General features: G+C 50.3%; 1 protein-coding gene across 1 annotated transcript; it reads right to left on the minus strand.

Annotated features, from left to right (window-relative positions):
- Positions 1-10,256: 10,256 nt before the first annotated feature.
- On the minus strand, positions 10,257-19,431 carry LOC132334962 (hydrocephalus-inducing protein homolog). The gene is made up of 6 exons (XM_059861084.1): positions 19,267-19,431; positions 18,372-18,472; positions 16,989-17,124; positions 16,377-16,481; positions 13,242-13,468; positions 10,257-10,753 (listed from the first exon to the last, which is right to left on the minus strand). Exons 1-6 carry the CDS (start codon positions 19,429-19,431, stop codon positions 10,387-10,389), a joined length of 1,101 nt encoding a protein of 366 aa, XP_059717067.1. The 3' UTR covers positions 10,257-10,386.
- Between the last annotated feature and the right edge of the window lie 3,167 nt (positions 19,432-22,598).

The raw sequence follows: 22,598 nt of genomic DNA on the forward strand, positions 1-22,598 counted from the left end.
CGGTCTCCTCACCGTCATCTCGCTTCATTATTGCTAGAGCAGAAGCATATTCATGTGGCCCGAGTCGTACAAGTTTTCTCCACATTACAGATGTGCATGGTACCAAGTCTGGATTTACAGTGTTTACATCATCCGAGAAGACAATCTCTGCCACTGCCATTTTTCTCAAGCGTTGGATCCCTTGCTCTATGGTCTTCTACTGTGTTTGCTGCATATAGCGATCGTCTGCACACAGGTATCTTTGTGCAACACTTCCCAGGACCCGTGCCCAGAGGCTGTGAGGGTTAGCCCCCCTCATCATTCCTTGGTCAATGACAGGATCTTGTGACAGGGATCCCAAATGCTTGGCTTCACTGCTATCTAAAACTGTAGCCTCACCTGCAGCATCTCAGAGACGGACTAACCAACTAATTATGGATTCATCAGGTCGCCGGGTATAATCCTTCCTTAGGCCACGAAGGTCCTTCAGGGAATAGGACTCCATATTGGCTTCTGAGGCTGTATCAGTTTCATTAACTTTGGGCTTTTTATCAGTAGTTGGTGGTGAGGGTCCTTCCCCTGGATCATCATCGTCAGTCACTGGCCGATTGGTTTTGCTCGTGTACTTCTTTCCTGCAGCAACTGCCAGTGGCTTAGGCTTACTGTCTGGTTCAGCTCCAGCCTGAGCAGCTGGAGTGTTGGCTGCAGCTTGAGTGATTGGAGTAGCTGCTGCTTTATCTCCCTGCCTGCCTGCCTCTGTCTGCTGCCCTACAGTATCTAGCAGGGTGCGATAAGCGTAGGCCAGGGCCCAGCTTATTGCAATGAGACTTTTTTCCTTACAGTCACCATGGCATTTCTCTTTCAGGTATTTTCTCACCTTAGCTGGGTTCTGAATTTGTTCACATGGAAAATCCCAGTCTACAGGATCAGAAAATTCCTTCAGGGTTTGGCCCATATTTTCCCATTCTCTACACCACTCATCATTTTTCATGCCTGAGTCTACTTCTGGGTCAGGGGTCTTGTCAGCTCCTCTGGACATCTCAGCCCTCATTCTAGAGAAGCTGCAGACCATATAGAGGAAGCTTACCACATTAAATGCCAGAAACATGGTCTCCTTAACAGTCAGGGGAAACTGAACATTCTCAAAAAGTGACATAACAGATTCAGAGGAGAAGAAGGAAAGGAAAGGCTGGAAAGTCTCATTCCCTGCTCCTCCTCTAACAAACTGGGTGCAATTACTAATAAATTCCCAAAACATACTGCCGGAACTAGGATGCGGGGTAGGACGAAGAAACCATACACCATACATATTGTAAGCAGACTCCAGCAACCTTGTAAATGCCCTATAAATCATTATCACCAAGGCCAGCAAAATAGCTATTCCAATCCGTGCCCCTGTACTGTGAAACTTACGTCTTAGGGACAGTAATCCTAGTGACCAGAAAGGTACTGAAACCTCAAAAAGGCTTATAGACCAGAACCACATGAAGGCCTCCACTCCAAGAGACATTACGAAATCAAGCAACATGGCTACTGACTGCTTTAACTCACTACAGAGCAAGCACAACCAACATGCAATCAATAATGCTTTTTTCCACTTTCTCGAGCCACGCGTTGGGCGCCAATTGATGTGTTTGTCCTGGTTCAGGGCAAATTTGGGAGAGAACCCCCAAAGGGCCCCCCTAGGAAATCGGATTCTACCACCTCTCCCCCAACCGGTCCAGGAGAAAATACTTCCTTGGAGAAAAGTGGAAAAAAACTATTTATTAAACAAGAAAACTTAATATTAAACAATAAAACCCCTTGCTGCTCCAAAGGACATGACACACCCAGAAAGTCCCCTCCCCAGATTCCAGTTCAGCTCACTCAGTCCCTTATCAGTCCCTCCGGCGCTGGAAATGCCGTGGCCCAGGCCCGGCCCGGCCCACCGAGGCGAGCTGCTGGTGCTCTTATGGTTGTTCAGTCCAGAGCAGGTGTGAACAGGTCCAGAGAAAGGGGAAAAAAAGGGAAAAAAAAGCGCAGTCCAGGGAACTTCTTTGCCTCAGCTAGCTAAACTAACTAAAAAGCAAGGAAAAAAAGAGCCCTGTCCCGCCGTCTGTTCATCCGCAGAAAACACACAGTCCAGAAGCAGGAATGTGTAGGAGTGAGTTCAGTGTCTGAAAACAAACTGCGCGCCTCCTCTCCCCCCCTCAATCCTTGGAGCAAGTCTTAAAGGTGCAAAACTTACTATTCAGCATAAACGGAATGAGACGATTGGGGATAAAAGCATCATATAGTCAACCTAGGACAGCTATTTACCTAATTCCACCTATGTTGTTAGTTTTGTCTGCTATTTGAAATATTCCTGATTGTTGTATCCAAATTATTCCTAATTGCTGTAAGTTTCTTGTCCACTGCATGAATTATTTTACTGTGATGTTGCTTCATACTCATAACAAAAGACATGCATCTCATTCTCAAAAAACAAAAAAGAAGATGAATGAACACCTTAAGAACATTCAAATAATGCAATACATACATGAGAAATTTGGACAACTAATCATTCTGAATGATGCAGTATTTACATGAGAAATTTGGAAAAAAGATCACCACATCTAAATCCCAATGGAGAAGCCAGTGAAGCCCAATTGATTCATTACCTTCAGGAGAAGATGTGCCTGTGTTTTATCATCAGCAGCTCAAAGCAGTCACCTGTTCATTCCATCAGACATTGATCAGCTCTGAAAAAATGAGGCCCAGGGCAAAGAGAAATAACCTCATCACCTTGCAGCCTCTGTGGCCAGAGCAGGAGCAGGAGGAGGACTGCCAAGACATGGCTGGGTCTGGAAACTGACAGAGGCAATTAGCCAACAAAAGCCTCATGGCACCCTCATGGTACAGTGCTCCTACTGACCTTCTCCAGTTATTCCCTGTTCCAGCTCCCAGGAGGACATTCAGGGATGGCAAAGATCAACATTTCCAGCTAATGGACTTTCTCATCCTTCTCAACTAATTGGAAACAATGGTCATTTCTTTCCATTTCCCCAAGAGACATTGGACAATATTCTTCTGTTTTCTCATGCTGCCAAACCCTGTGTCAATGACTTGATAGAATTTGGTAAGTTTTGTTGATTGTAATTGCTCTTTTCTCTACCTTGTGCCATATCTAATAGATAACCAGTGATAACCTTGATGAGATAATACCCTCACAAGAGTGAGCAGTTTCAACATCAGAACATAGGAGCCTTTTTTAAATGAACAAAAAGGGGGAGTGTCCTAGGTTGACTATATGATGCTTTTATCCCCAATCGTCTCATTCCGTTTATGCTGAATAGTAAGTTTTGCACCTTTAAGACTTGCTCCAAGGATTGAGGGGGGGAGAGGAGGCGCGCAGTTTGTTTTCAGACACTGAACTCACTCCTACACATTCCTGCTTCTGGACTGTGTGTTTTCTGCGGATGAACAGACGGCGGGACAGGGCTCTTTTTTTCCTTGCTTTTTAGTTAGTTTAGCTAGCTGAGGCAAAGAAGTTCCCTGGACTGCGCTTTTTTTTCCCTTTTTTTCCCCTTTCTCTGGACCTGTTCACACCTGCTCTGGACTGAACAACCATAAGAGCACCAGCAGCTCGCCTCGGTGGGCCGGGCCGGGCCTGGGCCACGGCATTTCCAGCGCCGGAGGGACTGATAAGGGACTGAGTGAGCTGAACTGGAATCTGGGGAGGGGACTTTCTGGGTGTGTCATGTCCTTTGGAGCAGCAAGGGGTTTTATTGTTTAATATTAAGTTTTCTTGTTTAATAAATAGTTTTTTTCCACTTTTCTCCAAGGAAGTATTTTCTCCTGGACCGGTTGGGGGAGAGGTGGTAGAATCCGATTTCCTAGGGGGGCCCTTTGGGGGTTCTCTCCCAAATTTGCCCTGAACCAGGACAAACACATCAATTGGCGCCCAACGCGTGGCTCGAGAAAGTGGAAAAAAGCATTATTGATTGCATGTTGGTTGTGCTTGCTCTGTAGTGAGTTAAAGCAGTCAGTAGCCATGTTGCTTGATTTCGTAATGTCTCTTGGAGTGGAGGCCTTCATGTGGTTCTGGTCTATAAGCCTTTTTGAGGTTTCAGTACCTTTCTGGTCACTAGGATTACTGTCCCTAAGACGTAAGTTTCACAGTACAGGGGCACGGATTGGAATAGCTATTTTGCTGGCCTTGGTGATAATGATTTATAGGGCATTTACAAGGTTGCTGGAGTCTGCTTACAATATGTATGGTGTATGGTTTCTTCGTCCTACCCCGCGTCCTAGTTCCGGCAGTATGTTTTGGGAATTTATTAGTAATTGCACCCAGTTTGTTAGAGGAGGAGCAGGGAATGAGACTTTCCAGCCTTTCCTTTCCTTCTTCTCCTCTGAATCTGTTATGTCACTTTTTGAGAATGTTCAGTTTCCCCTGACTGTTAAGGAGACCATGTTTCTGGCATTTAATGTGGTAAGCTTCCTCTATATGGTCTGCAGCTTCTCTAGAATGAGGGCTGAGATGTCCAGAGGAGCTGACAAGACCCCTGACCCAGAAGTAGACTCAGGCATGAAAAATGATGAGTGGTGTGGAGAATGGGAAAATATGGGCCAAACCCTGAAGGAATTTTCTGATCCTGTAGACTGGGATTTTCCATGTGAACAAATTCAGAACCCAGCTGAGGTGGGAAAATACCTGAAAGAGAAATGCCATGGTGACTGTAAGGAAAAAAGTCTCATTGCAATAAGCTGGGCCCTGGCCTACGCTTATCGCACCCTGCTAGATACTAAAGGGCAGCAGACAGAGGCAGGCAGGCAGGGAGATAAAGCAGCAGCTACTCCAATCACTCAGGCTGCAGCCAACACTCCAGCTGCTCAGGCTGGAGCTGAACCAGACAGTAAGCCTAAGCCACTGGCAGTTGCTGCAGGAAAGAAGTACACGAGTAAAACCAATCGGCCAGTGACTGACGATGATGATCCAGGGGAAGGACCCTCACCACCAACTACTGATAAAAAGCCCAAAGTTAATGAAACTGATACAGCCTCAGAAGCCAATATGGAGTCCTATTCCCTGAAGGACCTTCGTGGCCTAAGGAAGGATTATACCCGGCGACCTGATGAATCCATAATTAGTTGGTTAGTCCGTCTCTGGGATGCTGCAGGTGAGGCTACAGTTTTAGATAGCAGTGAAGCCAGGCATTTGGGATCCCTGTCACAGGATCCTGTCATTGACCAAGGAATGATGAGGGGGGCTAACCCTCACAGCCTCTGGGCACGGGTCCTGGGAAGTGTTGCACAAAGATACCTGTGTGCAGACGATCTCTATATGCAGCAAACGCAGTGGAAGACCATAGAGCAAGGGATCCAACGCTTGAGGGAAATGGCAGTGGCAGTGATTGTCTTCTCGGATGATATAAACACTGTAAATCCAGACTTGGTACCATGCACATCTGTAATGTGGAGAAAACTTGTACGACTCGGGCCACATGAATATGCTTCTGCTCTAGCAATAATGAAGCGAGATGACGGTGAGGAGACCGTGCTGGATATGGCAAAGAAACTCCGAGCGTATGCAGACGCTGTGCATGGCCCGACACATGCCAGAATCGCAGCAGTGGAAATACGTCTGCAGAGGTTAGAGGATAAGATAGAGGAGAATTGCAAGAAGCTCAGAGAGGAGATTAAGGAAGACCTTCTTCAAATCTCGGCAGTACAGATCAGAAGTTCTGGTGCCCAACGCAGACGCTCCCCAGATAGAGAGAGAAGGTACACCCCACGAGCTGAGCTGTAGTTCTTCCTGCGTGATTGTGGAGAAAACATGAGGAGATGGGATGGAAAACCTACTGCTGCTCTGGTACAACGAGTGCGTGAACTGAAGACTCAGAGAGGAAGTTCCAGAAGGGAAGCAGCTCCAGTAGCCAGTAACCCAACTGTCATATATGATGATAATGACAATATTTTTGATGCCCTTGAAGGAACCTCCAAGACATATGTCCAGGGAAAAAAGGATAACCAGGCTTAGAGGGGCCCTGCCTCTAGCCAGGTAGAGGCTAGGGAAAACCGTGTTTTTTGGACTGTGTGGATTCGTTGGCCTGGCACATCTGAACCACAAGAATACGAAGCTTTGGTCGACACTGGTGCACAATGTACATTAATCCCATCGAGACATGTGGGGGCAGAGTCTGTTTCTATTGCCGGTGTGACAGGGGGATCCCAGGATTTCACTTTGGTGGAAGCTGAGGTGAGCCTGACTGGAAATGAGTGGAAGAAACATCCTATTGTGACTGGCCCAGAGGCCCCATGCATTTTAGGCATAGACTTCCTCCGAAGTGGGTATTTCAAGGACCCAAAGGGATTCAGATGGGCATTTGGAATAGCTGCTGTAGAGGCAGAGGGCGTCAAGCAATTGAACACCTTGCCTGGACTGTCAGAAGACCCATCTGCAGTAGGACTTCTGAAGGTGGAAGAGCAACAGGTGCCAATTGCCACCTTGATAGTGCACCGCCGGCAGTATCGGACGAATCGAGATGCCGTGATCCCCATCCACAAAATGATCCATGAGCTGGAGAGCCAAGGGGTGGTCAGCAAGACCCACTCACCCTTCAACAGCCCCATCTGGCCTGTGCGTAAATCTGAGGGAGAATGGAGATTGACTGTGGACTACCGTGCATTGAATGAAGTGACTCCACCACTGAGCGCTGCTGTGCCAGACATGCTGGAACTCCAGTATGAGCTAGAGTCCAAGGCGGCGAAGTGGTATGCCACCATTGACATTGCCAATGCATTTTTCTCCATTCCTCTGGCAGCAGATTGCAGGCCTCAGTTTGCTTTCACCTGGAGGGGAGTGCAGTATACCTGGAACCGATTGCCCCAGGGGTGGAAGCACAGCCCCACCATCTGCCATGGACTGATCCAGAGTGTACTAGAAAAGGGTGAGGCTCCAGAACATCTGCAATACATTGATGACATCATTGTATGGGGGAAGACGGCAGCAGAAGTGTTTGAGAAAGGAAGGGAAATTATCCAGATTCTCCTGAAAGCCGGCTTCGCCATCAAAAAGAGCAAAGTCAAGGGACCTGCTCAAGAGATCCAGTTTCTGGGAGTGAAGTGGCAAGATGGACGGCGTCAGATTCCCACTGATGTCATCAACAAGATCACAGCAATGTCTCCACCATCCAGCAAGAAGGAAACACAAGCTTTCCTAGGTGCCATAGGCTTTTGGAGAATGCACATTCCTGAGTACAGTCAGATTGTGAGCCCCCTCTACCTGGTCACCCGTAAGAAGAACAAGTTCCACTGGGGCCCTGAGCAGCAACAAGCCTTCACCCAGATCAAGCAGGAGATCGCTCATGCAGTTGCCCTTGGCCCAGTCAGGACAGGACCAGAGGTGAGGAATGTGCTCTACTCTGCAGCCGGGAACCATGGCTTGTCCTGGAGACTTTGGCAGAAAGTGCCTGGGGAGACTCGAGGCCGACCACTTGGATTTTGGAGTCGAAACTACAGAGGGTCTGAAGCTAACTATACCCCAACAGAGAAGGAAATTTTAGCAGCCTATGAAGGAGTCCAAGCTGCCTCAGAGGTAATAGGCACTGAAGCACAACTCCTCCTGGCACCCCGACTACCAGTACTGGGGTGGATGTTCAAAGCAAAGGTTCCCCCTATGCACCATGCCACCAGTGCCACATGGAGCAAATGGATTGCTCTGATCACACAGCGCGCCCATATTGGAAAACTGAATCGCCCTGGGATTCTGGAAATAATTACAAACTGGCCAGAAGGTGAAAACTTTGGTCTTGCTGATGAAGAGGAAGAAGTGACACGTGCTGAAGAAGCTCCACCATACAATGAACTGCCAGTGGAAGAAACGCGCTACGCATTTTTCACTGACGGTTCTTGTCGCATTGTGGGAATGAAACGAAAGTGGAAAGCAGCCGTATGGAGCCCCACACGACAGGTTGCTCAAGCTACCGAAGGAGAAGGTGGATCAAGCCAACTTGCAGAGCTCAAGGCCGTTCAACTGGCCCTGGACATTGCTGAGAGAGAGAAGTGGCCAAGGCTCTACCTTTACACTGATTCATGGATGGTAGCCAATGCTCTGTGGGGATGGCTGGAGAGGTGGAAAGAAGCTAACTGGCAGCGTAGAGGAAAACCGATTTGGGCTGCCGATGAGTGGAAAGACATCGCTACCAGGGTAGGGAAGCTACCTGTGAAGGTCTGCCATGTAGATGCCCATGTCCCCAAGAGCAGAGCTAATGAGGAGCACCAAAACAATGAGCAAGTAGACCGGGCTGCAAAGATAGAAGTGTCAAAGATAGACCTAGATTGGGAACACAAGGGAGAGTTATTCCTTGCTCGGTGGGCCCACGACGCCTCAGGTCATCAGGGTAGAGATGCCACCTATAAGTGGGCACGAGACCGAGGGGTGGATCTAACCATGGACAGTATTTCTCAAGTTATTCATGACTGTGAGACGTGTGCTTCCATCAAGCAAGCCACGCGAGTGAAGCCCCTGTGGTATGGTGGGCGGTGGTCCAAGTACAGGTATGGGGAGGCCTGGCAGATCGACTACATCACACTGCCCCAGACACGCCAAGGCAAGCACTACGTGCTGACCATGGTAGAAGCCACCACGGGATGGCTGGAAACCTATCCTGTGTCTCATGCTACTGCCCGGAACACCATCCTGGGTCTTGAAAAGCAAGTCCTGTGGAGACATGGAACCCCTGAGCGGATCGAGTCAGACAATGGGACTCATTTCAAGAACAGCCTTATCAACACCTGGGCTAGGGAACATGGCATTGAGTGGGTGTACCATATTCCCTACCATGCACCAGCTGCAGGGAAAGTGGAGAAGTACAACGGACTGTTGAAAACAACTTTGAAAGCATTGGGTGGGGGATCTTTCAAAAACTGGGAGCAGCATCTGTCAAAAGCCACCTGGCTAGTTAACACCCGAGGCTCTACTAACCGAGTAGGCCCTGCCCAATCTGAGCCTTTGCATAGAGTAGATGGAGACAAAGTCCCGTGTGTACATGTCAGAGGTTTATTAGGGAAGACAGTTTGGATCAATTCTGCCTCAAGTACAGACAAACCCATTCGTGGGGTTGTCTTTGTTCAGGGACCAGGTTCCACATGGTGGATAATGCAAAGAGATGGAAGAACACGATGTGTACCTCAGAGAGATCTCATTGTTAGGTGAGACCTACGTGTAAATATCACTGTTTGCTAAATGTTACTACCATTGTCTGTGTATAGCTGTATATTGAATGTCTGAAGTATGTGTTTATAGAGTTAGAATATATATATTAGTTTTAGTAGTAAGCTGACGATATGGGGATAAGGGGTGGAATGTCCTAGGTTGACTATATGATGCTTTTATCCCCAATCGTCTCATTCCGTTTATGCTGAATAGTAAGTTTTGCACCTTTAAGACTTGCTCCAAGGATTGAGGGGGGGAGAGGAGGCGCGCAGTTTGTTTTCAGACACTGAACTCACTCCTACACATTCCTGCTTCTGGACTGTGTGTTTTCTGCGGATGAACAGACGGCGGGACAGGGCTCTTTTTTTCCTTGCTTTTTAGTTAGTTTAGCTAGCTGAGGCAAAGAAGTTCCCTGGACTGTGCTTTTTTTTCCCCTTTTTTTCCCCTTTCTCTGGACCTGTTCACACCTGCTCTGGACTGAACAACCATAAGAGCACCAGCAGCTCGCCTCGGTGGGCCGGGCCGGGCCTGGGCCACAGCATTTCCAGCGCCGGAGGGACTGATAAGGGACTGAGTGAGCTGAACTGGAATCTGGGGAGGGGACTTTCTGGGTGTGTCATGTCCTTTGGAGCAGCAAGGGGTTTTATTGTTTAATATTAAGTTTTCTTGTTTAATAAATAGTTTTTTTCCACTTTTCTCCAAGGAAGTATTTTCTCCTGGACCGGTTGGGGGAGGGGTGGTAGAATCCGATTTCCTAGGGGGGCCCTTTGGGGGTTCTCTCCAAAATTTGCCCTGACCCAGGACAGGGAGATGCCATAGACAGGTAGAATAATGATAAAAGGAAGGCCTTATGAAATCAGGCCTTGCTCTGCTCTATTAACAGCTGGCCTGTCATCTCCTCTAATTGCAGCTAAGCAGTTACAAGTTCCCATGTGAAGCTATTTTGAGAATGAGACTTTGTGAACAATCTATTCTGAGGGTGAGAAACAAATGCACCTGCAAAAACAAGTGATTTGTGCCATGAGAATCAGTGAAGAGAACAGAAAAACAAAACAATACAGAGATTTGATGCACAACTAAAATCTATTTTATTAATCAATATTAGAATAACTGCTATGAAATCTATGAACTAACTAAACTTGCACTGAGGTCTGTCAAACTGTGTAAGATGGGTTGTGTAAATAATGAATTAAGAATTCCTCTCCATCCCAGATGGGTTCTCTGTGATTTCACTTCCCGCCCTTCTTTTGGGGTTTTGCTTCCCCCTTCTTTGGGGCTTTGGCTTCCTTCTTTTCTGGTAATTTGGTTTCCTTCCTCTCTGATTCTTTGGTGACCTTTTTCTCTGGGGCCTTAGTTTCTTTCTTCTCTGCAGCTTTCTTTTCTTTCTTCTCAGGAGATCTGTTTTTCTCTTTTGGGATTTTGGCTTCCTTCTTCTCTAGGGGTTTGCTTTTCCCCTTCTCTGCTTTTGGATGTTGCTTCCTCTCAGAGACTCCCTTCTTTCCCTTCTTCCACCTCTCGTCCTCCTTCCGCATCTCTTCCTTCTCTAAGGCTTTTACCTCCTCCTCAGGCTTTTGAGCTGGCTGTTTCAGCTCCCTTCTGCAGACAAAACAGAAAACATGGCTGAGAGTCCCCAGCAGAAACTCGGGCTCACCAGTCCTGGCTGGCCCTGCACTTCATTCCTTGACCCTGAGGCCATTTCGGTGAATTCTCCTCAACCCACAGAGGTTGGGAACATCCCAAGTGAGGGCGTTGGTGGAAGGGGACCTCCAGGACCAGCCAAACCTGAGCTTTGCCATCATGAGGTCTTGACTGTGCAAGCTCCCTCTTAAGGCTCAGCCAGAGCCCTCCAGCCCAGTGCCAAAGGCTGATCCACCAGCTCTCTGCACAGGTGCTGAAAATGCCCTTTGTCTCTTGGCTTCCCAGGTTAGAGCAGAGTACAGATTGCTGACATCTGCTTCTCTCTCCTACCATTCTTACTCAGCTCATTCAGCCCCTTCTCCCTGGGCACAGCTGAAGCATGATTTTAAAGGGTTAAGATTTCAGCTGAGGGTTAGTCTGGGGTCGGCTGTCTGTCTCTGCCCCCAGACACGCTTAGGATGGTTCTTGCACGCTGGGCTTCAAAGGATGAGACTGGACGCTAGGTTTTTTCGGTCTTCAGTTTGTTTATTATCTCTTATCTATAAAGTCCTTTTCCCTGCCTGAAGGATCTGACCAGCACGGCAGCCAAAGGCACTCTGCCCACCCCTAAGGCGGCCGCATCTTTTATAACAAAAACTACGTATATCATATTTACATTTTTGTCCCCAATACCTATCATCTTCGTCACTAAGTACACCCTCATCCCAGACCAATCCACAAGTGCCAACACCACCCCAGAAGATGGAAGACAGGAAGAAGAAGGAAAAGCCTGGTGGCACACCCTGATTCCTCCATCTTGTCTCTACAACACCCCTGTACCAAAACCCCAAGATTTGTAATTCACCCTATAATAATATCTTCCCTTCACTATTTACACCTGAGTGGTTCTCGCATGTTCCATTTCCTCATACATCGGTGGCACATCTCTAGATGGATCAAAATCAAGCCACCAAGTGCTTTTGGCAACATTCCAGGACTCCCGAGCCCCCCAAGGGTTCTCTCGGTAGCTCTGGACATCAGGAGTGATGTGCTGAGCTCCCACAAGTTAGAAGCAATTCCCATGGATCAGGATGTAAGGTAGATAGGCAGACCATAGGTTAATGATTATGAGATGCTTAAGCTGGAGCTGATTGTTCTATTGTTTACCATTAGGAGCTTCTTTCTAGAAGGAAGTGGAGTAAGTGAACTGTTAGAAGAACAAATTGAAACCAGTAGAACAATGGTTTAGCACCTGGGCTTGCTGTCAATCAATCACTAAGCAGGGGATCTTGGATCCTGCCAGAGGGTCACAGAGACCTGATGAAGACATTCCTGACTTCATCCCTTAACACCACGGACCCAATTTCAGACCAACAACCCAATTCAAGAGAAGAATTGCACAGGTGTGAAGGACCAATGACCTCATTTGAATACAGAGCAGGGATGGGAGGTGCTGGGGCTGTGCAGATGTATTGTATGTAAGATCTTGGGAAATAAAGAGAGGGCAGAGAACCTTGGGCAGCACAGTCACGCCTTTTAGGGACGGCTCTGGTGCCACCCGCCGGTGTTAATAAACACACCACTGTCTGACTTTAATTAGTTAGAGAGTCTCTGCCCGTCATCTTCAGTTTTAAGGACTCCTAGCCTGCTCCTTAATGAGAACAATCCAATGTCAGTCAGAAAGCAAAGGCTGCAGGAACTCCTCTCTTGCCAGACAGGCTCTTGTCAGCCAGATTTCCTGCTGGAACCCAGCTGTGACCAAGCAAACCAGGGCTGACTGCCATGGAAACCATTGGAAGCAGCCTCATCCATCTCCTCCCCATGAAACCAACTTCAGCCTGGCCTGAAGAAGTCCTGATGCACAGGCTTGCTTTGAGCAGCCTCCCCTCCCAGCTCCACACTTTGCCTGTGTGTCCTGAGCTGGGCTGCCTTGCTGGAGCTGAGCTTCTCCTGTGCTTGCCTACTGCTGCAGCTGAAGGGGAGCCTCAAGGACATGAGCTTTTCTGGGTGCTGTCCCACCACAAGGAGAACCTGGCAGATCAGCATTGCAAGGACTTCATCTGGGGCAGGAGCAGGACCCAAAGCAAGGTTTGGTCTGTGCCCCACACCTGCTCATACCACAATCCCACTGCTTTGGTGATGAAGGGAGGTGATGAAGAAGATGCCACTCAACACCATGGACTTCAAGACACCTCCAGAGGCAGTGCCAAGACAAACCCAGAGCCCAGCTCCCTGCAGGCAGCAGCTAAGCCAGGAGGGCTCAGCACTCCAATAGAGAAGAAGATATTCTGTCTCAACAGAAGAAGGTCCTTCCTCTCTTGGGAGCCAGGGAGCTCAGAGTGGCCATCCCTGTGTTGCTTCTGGCCTTTGCTATGCAGCACCTCTGAGCTCAGAGTCCTTGGAGCAGGGAAGCCCTGCAGGGACAAGAACCCATGGCAGAGCAGTAACCCATGCAAGGCTCACTCACCTCTCCCTGAGAGGTGCCTGAGAGCCACAGCTGATCTCCCGGGGGCTCAGGGAGGAGCTGACACCTGAGGCCTCCCCGGTCGCCAGCACCTCGCAGGTGGGGCCTCCCTCCACGTGGCACAACTCGGTGACATTGGAGGTGCTGCTGAGGTGGCCAGAGAAGGTGGAGGAGACCTGCTGGCTCTGTCCTGGATGCAGCACACCTGAGAGTGGCAGGATACTGAAGGCCTAGATGGAAGATAGGAGAGATTGAGGTATTGAGCATGGAAATGGATGCAGAAGAGCATCTTGGAGCAAAGTGCAGCTGTACCTGGAGGGGCCTATTCCCCAAACACTGCATGAATCACCCTCACCTCCTCCTGCATCCATGCCACTGACCAGGGCAGGGACCATGGGGAAAATCTTCTCCCATGCTCACAGGTCAATGCATTAATTAGTACATTACATTAAAGGGAACTGGGATGTCTCCTGGCAGTAGAAATTCTCTCTGATGCACAACTTGCCTTGAAAAAGTTTAAAAACTTCCTGCTTTTAGAGAAGGAGGAGACTCAGAGTGAGAGCTCTTGGAGCTGAGCGAAGGAGTCCAGCCCAGCTCATCTGACTCCTGAGACTCCTCCCCTCTCTCTGATTTAAATGCTGCTTTCTCAAAGTGCTACAGCAAAAGTTCCTGCAAAAATTCCCTATGGACCACCTGAGGAGTTCCAGGGGGAGCAGTGCCCTCCACAGGCGCTGCACAGCGTCCTTGGGCAGCCCCACAACGTGTCCTGCACGGCCTCTCCAACAAGCAGCTGCTTTAGCAGCACTTTGTGCTGGGCCTGGAGGGAGGGGAGGCCCCTCTGTGGCAAAAGCTGAGGGCCCCCAGTGGCACTGGGAGCTCCAGCCCTGCTGGCCACACTGACAATGGGCAAGTGAGACAGATTCCCTCTTGCCTTCTCTGCTCCGAGGGGAGTGTGCACTATGTCCAGGGAGCACCTGAATCCCTCCAAGCCCCGTGGGAGGGGAAGGTATTCAGGAGTTTGTGCTGGCACCTGAAAAACAAGCCATTTTCTGTGCTGGGAGGAAGAGACAGCCACTGAGCAAAGTCTCCCTTTGTAAGAGAGCTTAAGGGCCAGCAGTGCAACAGCAGCTCTGGGGTGAAAACAGAGCCCTGCACACAGGGAGTCTGGCTGGCTTGGGAAGAGGCTCCATGGAGATCAGGACTCATCCCAGCTTGCTCTGGGAAGGAAGCTGGAGCTCTGACCATGATGATGCAGACAAAAGCCTCATCTTACATTGGGAAGGAAACAAGGCCACAAAACCCACACTCAGCACAGGCCTGTAGGATCTGAGTCAGCTTCTCCAAGGAAAACTCTCCTATTTCTCCTTCCCACTCACCCCATGTCTAGCCCACTGCCAGGGCACAGGACAGCAGGGCAGCAAAAAGGGAGGTCAGCACGAGCATGACTTGGTGCTGGCAGGCTGGGGAGGCAACACAAGCACTGGGTGGACAAGAAAATCTACCTCTGCTCCTGAAGAGTGGGCAAGATCCTGCACTTCTTTCAGGGCTCCGGCTGCATACACCTTTCCAATCCTGAAGTGCCTCCATCGAGTTGCTGGGCAATCCAAGCTGGTTCTCTGCTCCTTCGGTGGTTGGGGCTTAAATTTCGGTGGGTGAAGCTCATCTCTGGAAAATAAGAGAACTATGAACAGGGACATGCAGTGGGAGGGAGGGACACCTGCACCAGCAGCTCCTGGTCAGGATGCAGCCCCTGGCTGGGTGCTGGCACCTTGAACTGAGAAATGGTTTGATCCAGCCCTTCCCAATCCAGGCTGGAGCAGCTCTGCTCTAAAGGCAGTCCAGGGATGACACTGAGCTGCTGCAGCAGCTGCAACTGCTTGCACTGAGCAACTCCAGAGGACAGGCATTACACCTTAGTGGGGATGCCAAAAGCACAGTGGGAGAGGAAAAGACAGAGAAGGCAAGCAAAAAGGTGAGATCTGAGGCACCCAGGGGCAGACCCAGCCAGTGCCCAGCCAGCACAGCCCCCCCAGTGCCCAAGGCCAGAAGCTCTGCAGCTCCACCAGGGATTTATCAGGAATGATCCCCTGACACTGCTGGCGGCTTGGTTGACATTTTCCAACACTCCTAGGCGACTCAGGTCACATTCCCCATCCACCCATCCATCCATCCATACAGAGGCTGTGGTGCTGGGATCCTGCCAAGCTCTGTCACCCTTGGGCTTAGGGAGGTTTCTGACAGCCGTCCTGAGCTCCGTAATTGTGCTCTCTGTGCCAGGAAGCAAGCAAGAAAGATTTTTAAAAAAACCCAAAACAAACCACAACAGGGAAACCCAGAAAACCTTCAACAGCTCAACCCTGCTCAAGTTATTTCTTTAGGGACACCTAGCACTCTCCAGCTGAAATACTCGGCTTTTGGGGAAAAAGAAAAATACATGTTCACCTCAAAATTGAAAAGCATTAAGGTAAGAGAACCTTTCAAACTACAAATTATTGGCACAAAGGTAAAAGATTTGCAAGAAATCTTTAGTTAAGACCAGGCTGACAGTTAAACAACTGGTTCCTCTGGTGGGCAGAAACCCTCCTCTTGAACGGAAGCAGCCTGAGAGTTGAAAGCAACTGTTTTGTCAAACTTCAGGCTCCCTGGCACAGCCTGCATTGCCTGTCCTTCCTGTTCACTGATTTACAGGCAGTGCCACAATGGCCCAAACTCAGATGTTTCCTGCTATCCAGGGAATTTGGTATCACCATTTCCATATGTCTAAATGTAAGTTTCAATCCTTGCAGCCACTCTTCAAATGCCAGCTTTCCTTTCTTTTATAGAAAGCTCAAGGCTCCTGGAAGTCTTCTGACCTCCTATTTTGTGCTCAGAGAGATGACATTTTAAACCAGATGTTTCCAAATTTAACAGCATTTTAAAGAATAATGAACTAAAATGACCCTGGATCCCAGCTTAGCCAAACTCCATTCTGTGTCAGACACTGAGATTCCCACCTCTAAGGCACGAGCTGTTTGTGCCACCCATCCCTCCTGTCCTTCTCCACAGCAGCCTGTGCCTGTTTTCCCCGGAAGAATCCCTGTCCCTGTGCCCCCTGCCAGGAGCAGTTGCCCACAGGCACACAGCTCCCCTCGCCCTCACCAGGGGGTTCCTCTCATCCCCGAACACGCCGATGAGAACACTGGTGCGATGCTCACCCAGCGCCTGCACCTCCACCACAACTGGGATCTCTGCTGTGCTCTGGGGCTGGACAATCCCACAGGGCTGGGGGCTGGAGTAGAACACAGCAGAGTCCTCCTTGCGTTTCTGGAAGGGACAGAATGAAATGCAGCTTCAGAGGCACCTCTGAAGAAACTTTAGACTCCTTAACATCCACCGCAACAGCAACTTACACACACGTTTAAAACTCCCCAGGACAAAGGTAAAAGGCACAAACAAGATGCAAGAATTGGAGGCTTAGCACTCCCAGGGGATCCTGCAAGGAGGCTGCCAGCACAGGCACTGGTGTCTCTGGATGCAGCAGCTTTTCACAACCCTCTAAGATCTCCCACAAGAAAACACCCTGAAGACTAGAACAACAACTGTTTCCTCAGCAGCTTACACTGCCTCCTCAAGTTTACATTCGGGTAGGATCCTGTTCGCAGCAGATCTTTAAGACTGACCAGAAAGCCGCAAAGTCTTATCCAAACCATTTTTCCCCCTAAGAATCTCCTCAATAATATTTGACAGGAGGAAGTGGATGTGTTGCCAAACCTGGGCAATAAGCCCGTAGCAGCCAGGAAGGTGGCTGGGATTCCTGATGACAAGCTTCTTCTCATAGGGCACCTTCAGGTGGCACTCATCATACTGGAGCACATAAGGGGACACTTGGAGCTCAGGAACAAGACATCTGGGCAAAGAGATGACCCCAGGGGAATCAGAGATACTGAGAGAATGGAGAACGTTTACCCCCAAAGATTGTGCAATGGAGCAGAACACATTGGTCACTGTCAAATGGACATTTAACAGCCCTACAGGGATAAATTGCCTTCTGCCTCTTCCCACTCAAACAGGTCTCGTCAAGGAGGGGCAAACCCTGAGAGGCAGCACCCAGAGGCTGCCAAGTGCCCCAGGCAGAGCACTTTGTGCCACAGCTGCCTCAGCCCCTCCTTTGCCCAAGAAGGCTTGCAAGGACTCCTGTCACAGTTCCAGTGATCCATGAGCTCTGGGGGAGCCTTCCCAACAAGGATCAGGGTTCACTAAGGCTCAAGGAACACACAGCTCCAGTGTCTCAGGAAAAATGACTCCCTTCTCTGCCATGGTGCTGTTGCCCTGCCCGAGAACTCAGCTCTTTGCCCCAGCCCTGGAGGGCACGAGACACCAGCTGCCCTCCAGAGTGGCTGATCACCCCCTCCCAGGCCCTGCAGCTCCTTTCCTCCTTCCCTCCCCAGCTCCAGGCACTGACTGGCCCCAGCTCCACCTGCTTTACAGAATGGCAGCCCAGGCACTGACTGGATGGTTCTGCCTGGGACAGGGAACAGCACCAGGGAGCTGCATCCCTCTGGGCATTCAACTGGCACCCACAGCAGCAGAGCAGGATGCAATTCTGCTGCAGCAACAACGACCTTTGGTCTCAACTCTGAGAACATTAAAGCTCCAAATGGGAAGCAGAGGGAAGGAGAAAAACTGGAGCTGACCTGCCACATCCAGGGCTGCTTTCCCCTCCTAAGACCTTGCCCTCGCCGCTCTTGCTGGGAGCCACTTGCCCCCTGCCATGTGCCCTCATGAACAGAAGAAGAGCCTGACTTTCAGCAGGCTGCTTGCTGTGGCCCAAACCAATGCACGCTGGTCACAACCAGCACAACTCCACCTCTTGCAGCAAGAAGGAGAGGAGGCCCTCGGGAAATTTGTTCCACCTCAAGCACCAAAACCCAGGCCAAGAAATGATACCATTCCTGGTCCCTTTTGAAGAGGGCCCAGGACCATGCTGGGCTGTGAGCAGGGCTGCTTTTCACCACAGGCTGCTGTCCAAGCCCTGCTGTTCTCATGTCCAGCTGGCACAACATGAGGCCATTAAGCAGCACTTCTCCTTGGCAGCTGCAGCCAGCAAAGCCTGTGCAAGGCAGTGCCTGGGGGAGGCCAGGCAAGGGCTGGTACCTGGCTGTGATGACCAGTGTTGCCGCTCCCTTGCCAATGCCCTCCACGTCCACCAGCATCCTCCGGCAGAACTCCATCACCGTGTTGGAACACAGGGTCACCTGGTGGAAGAGAAGAACAGGAAATTCTTCCTTACAAAAGCTCATTACCCATGTGTGATATCCTCCAGTTCTTGAGGAGGATTTGGCCTTCATTCTTCTGCCGCTCCATGTGCAGAGCAAGTCTCAAGTAACAAAATCTTCTGGCAATACCAGATTTGTTAAACACACCTTGCTATCAGGGCATAGGTCAGCTACATTCAAACATTAGACTAAAGCTCTTTGCAACACTGCATTCAAATTAAGGGTCCAATTTCTCATCTGACTACAATGACATCCATGCAGAGGGAATCTGACTTGAACAGAATGAGTTCAGCTTTACAGCAGCAAGCTGAGGGCAAAGTGTGGCCCAGCAGGTGCTGGGCACTTCATGGCTGCAGAGTTTTTTGTCCCCCCTGGAGCTTCCTGCATTGAACACAAATCATTCTGCTCCCCAGGAGAGGGGAAATGAGACCAAGAGGAAAAGCTAACTGCTTTATACAATGACATCTCTCTAACAGCCACCTTCTGCCATCATCCTTGCTCTGCCCACTTGCAATCAAATCAATCGCTCTCAAAAACACAAGAATGGCTTCAGGCCTTGACCATAAGGTATGTCACCTCAGCAGATGATTTTGGAAACTAAACAGTGCTCCTGGAGGAACATCCCGAGTAAGCCAGCTAGCAGAGGCCTCCCAGCAGTGCAGATCTCTCCCTCCCACCATGCTCAAAGCTGGCACCAGAGCTAAAGCCCTCCCACACTCCAGTGCAGCTTCAGCCCTGGTGCTGCAGCATCTGTGGCTGGACTCTGGCTGTACCTCGATGTCCTGGTGTCCCTGGGGGAGGATGGTCCCTCGGCTGGGATTCATAGTGAACTCCCTGGGCTCAACATAGAAGTGGATTCCCTTCCTCCAGGCTGGGTCGCTGTGCCTGCGGATCTGATCCACGCTGTCAACAGCCGGCTGCCTGCCATCGTCCGACATGCGGAGCTGGAACATCAGCGGCACCGCGGAGCTGTTGGTGAGGCGACAGCGCTGGGTGTAGGGAAAGCCTGGCAAAGGACACAAATATCCAGTCAGGCACCCATGATGGCATGATCCTGGGGTGAATATCCTGGCAGGATCAAAGTGGGATTGGAGTTCAGCTCTTTATTATCTGAACTACAGCCCACCAAGAAGCTGCATGAGGAATTAATCGTCACTTAGTTCCCTTTGACACAGATTCCAGACTGCAGCCTTGAAAATGCCCACTCCTAGCCCTGCTCAACACTGCAAGCTTCTCTCTCTGGGATGGGGAGGAGCTCCCTCACCTGCCCCAAACCAGCACCACTTATCTGTCAGTGATGGATGTGCACCCAGACCCAGCATTTACTCTGAGAATTCAAGCTGTCAAATTCCCTGGGAAGCCTGCCAGCACTCCCACTGTTTTCAAGAGATATAAACAGTGAGTCGTCATTGAGAAGAAGCTACAGCAAAAGAAAGTGAGGATGGAATCAGGAACTAGAACGTGAGGCAAAGCACCCTAATGCAGCTTTTCTCTGCAGCATCCTTGAGGCATCTCTTGGTTTGGGCCAAACAGACTGAGCACGGGACAGCTCAGAGCCCACTCAGCTGGGGGCACACCCAAGCCTTGCTTTGAGATTAGCAATTAGGAATCAGGTTCCACCTCACCCCACAAACAGGGACATCACAGCCATGCTGCTCACCGGGATTGCTGCCTGCAAGGGTTTAGCCCACTTTAGCTCTGAGATTTGCTTTCCATCCTGGAAAGCCAGAGATACAGCCACTCATGGTGGGGATGTCCTGTAGAGCCCACAGAGCAGCCACAACCTGCTCTGCAGGGCACACCTGGCTGGGCTGGCCAGCTCTGTGGGGAGGAGACTTCTCCCCAGGCCTGCTCACCAACAGTCCCTGGAACACAGATGGGGACTGCAGGTGCAGCACAGAGCTTCTCTGGGCCCATCCAAGTGACCACTGCCAGCTCCAGCAGTGACTCCAGCAGGGAGGCAGGAGAGGCACAAAAAGGACAAACCCAGATGTCAAAACCTCAAATGAGACTGAGCTCAGCACATGCAGACAACAGTCAACAGTCACAAAGAAGCAAAGATACAACAGCTGCCTTCAGCTGGAGAGACCTTAGCAATGAAATTGGATTCAGCAGGATCAATCTCCTGGTTCAGAACCACATTTCCATCTGTTGCCTTGCTTGTTCCATTTCTTCACAAGGCAACTTGACAAGTGCCTCCGTGCCGATGCAGGCTGGGGAAGAAGCAGCTCAGGAAAGGCAATGAGTTTCTATCCAAAGTTCAGGAACTTCATTGTTCTGGGTTTAGGCTTGGCAGTGAATTATGTCCTGGGTCTGGAAAGGGGCAGAGGGGTTTTGGGGGCTTTTGGCCCTGGGGCTGGGCTTTTCCCTTCAGGGTTTTTTGGGATTTCGGGCGTGATACCGGGGGCGGCTGTGCAGTCGGAGTTGAGCTTGGGCAGGGAGCGGAGCTTCCCTTCCTCCCGCTCGGGGATCAAAGCTCAGCTGCTGCTGCTGCGGGAGGTTGTGTGCTTGGCCCCGGGACTGCCCTGGCTGCAGCTCAGCGCTGCCATCGACCCTGCCTGCCTGCCCCGCTCCTGCCTGCTGCTGCTCCGCACTGCCGACATCCCCCTGCCCTTTTGCAGTGGGAAACGTCTGTTCTTGCCTCCTTGTCTGTGCTCTCCTGATCGAGTCTGGGAAAGAACTGTTATTCCTTTTCCCATAATTTTCTCTTGGAGCCCTGTCATTTCAAAGGTAGAATAATTTGGAGGGATGGGCTCATCTTTCCATTGCAGGAAGATTCCCACTTTCCTTGGCAGACATCTCCCTTTTAAAGCAGCACAGAAACACCAGAAAATACTGACTTTCTATTCCTTGCTCCTATTGGATCTCCCAATGGCAAAATGCCACCTGAGGCAGCAGCAGCAGCAGCCCTGCAGTTCACAGCCTGGAGAGGCTGCTGGGGCAGAGCGTGAGTGAGGGATGCTGTTCTGTTGGAAGGCACAGATCCCTGAGGCTGTGTCCCAGCCCAGGGAACACTCACCAAAGGAGATGTCCCCGAAGTCGAGCTCAGGGAGGTTGAAGTGTAAACTCGGTGCACTGACGCTGCCCCTGGAGGGTGAGGACAGAGGAGGAAATGGCTCCGTTAAAGGAATTGCAAAGGTCCGGCTGTCCTGGCTCGGGGGCACAAAACCTGGGCTCAGGGCACCCTGGGTTTCCAACCAACACAGCCCCATGTGCTCAGCACAGGGCCCCGTGCACAGGAGGCAGCTAAAGCCAAGTGGCCAGCAGCCAACAGCCACTGATGGGCTCTGGGCACAGGGCAGGCAGGAGAAGCCCCCAGGTTGTTGCTGGTCCCATGAAGGACCCTGAACACACACCCAGACATGGCTCCATGCCTCAGTTTCCCCATCTGCAAGGGGATGGACATATAGGTGTCCCCACAAAATTCTGTAAGCAGCCCTTGCAGCCACAGGTTCCCTGCTTTGCTCCTTCTTAGCTGGAACTGCTGTTCCCATGGAGGAGCTTTCTCAGCAGAGTTTTACCCACACAATCATTACAGACAGAATTCTGAGACATGAATCCAGGCCATTCCCAAACATCCTCTGAAAGGAGCAGCAACAGTTCTAGCCAGGGGACAGATGAATCCCAGAGGAAAGAAGCAGCTTGTCAGCAGTGCACCAGCTGGCACAGCCAAGAGCAACAGCTTCAGCAACCAAACCAGGGTGCTCTTAATCCAGCACAGCACCTCAGCTGTCCTTGAACTCAGCAGACAGATTCCAAAAGTCACCAACATCCACTGAAATCAGCACTTGAAGCAGCACAAAACTCACCAGTTGATTTCGTGGTTGCTGCCAATCAATGCCCACTCTGCCTTTTGGTTCAAATTCAAGGAGCAGTGACCTGGGCCTTGTGTTGTGTTCACAGGACTGCCCCTGGCTCTGCTCTGCACATCTCAACAAGAGACACCTGCCTTTGCTCAAGGAGAAAGCTGCTTATGCACAAACACCCCTGACCACTTTGGGGGAGGGACAGAGGAGAATCAGTTCTTTGATGGTGAAAGGTTCCCTCTTGATTTCCAAAATACAAAAGCAGCACTTTTCCTCCAAAAACAAAGCCAGCAGCATTG

This window comes from Haemorhous mexicanus, chromosome 16 (assembly GCF_027477595.1).
Source record: "Haemorhous mexicanus isolate bHaeMex1 chromosome 16, bHaeMex1.pri, whole genome shotgun sequence".
In the NCBI taxonomy this organism is placed as follows: domain Eukaryota; kingdom Metazoa; phylum Chordata; class Aves; order Passeriformes; family Fringillidae; genus Haemorhous; species Haemorhous mexicanus.

What these genes read in the sequence shown, in the direction of transcription:
- LOC132334962 (XM_059861084.1), bottom strand. Translation starts at nt 19,431, where the DNA reads ATGTCGGACGATGGCAGGCAGCCGGCTGTTGACAGCGTGGATCAGATC. An exon ending in GGGATGAGAGGAACCCCCTG is followed by an intron (nt 13,469 to 16,376) that starts GTGAGGGCGAGG and finishes TCTTCCATCTAG; the next exon opens with GCCTTCAGTATCCTGCCACT. An exon ending in CAGGCACCTCTCAGGGAGAG is followed by an intron (nt 10,754 to 13,241) that starts GTGAGTGAGCCT and finishes TTTTGTCTGCAG; the next exon opens with AAGGGAGCTGAAACAGCCAG.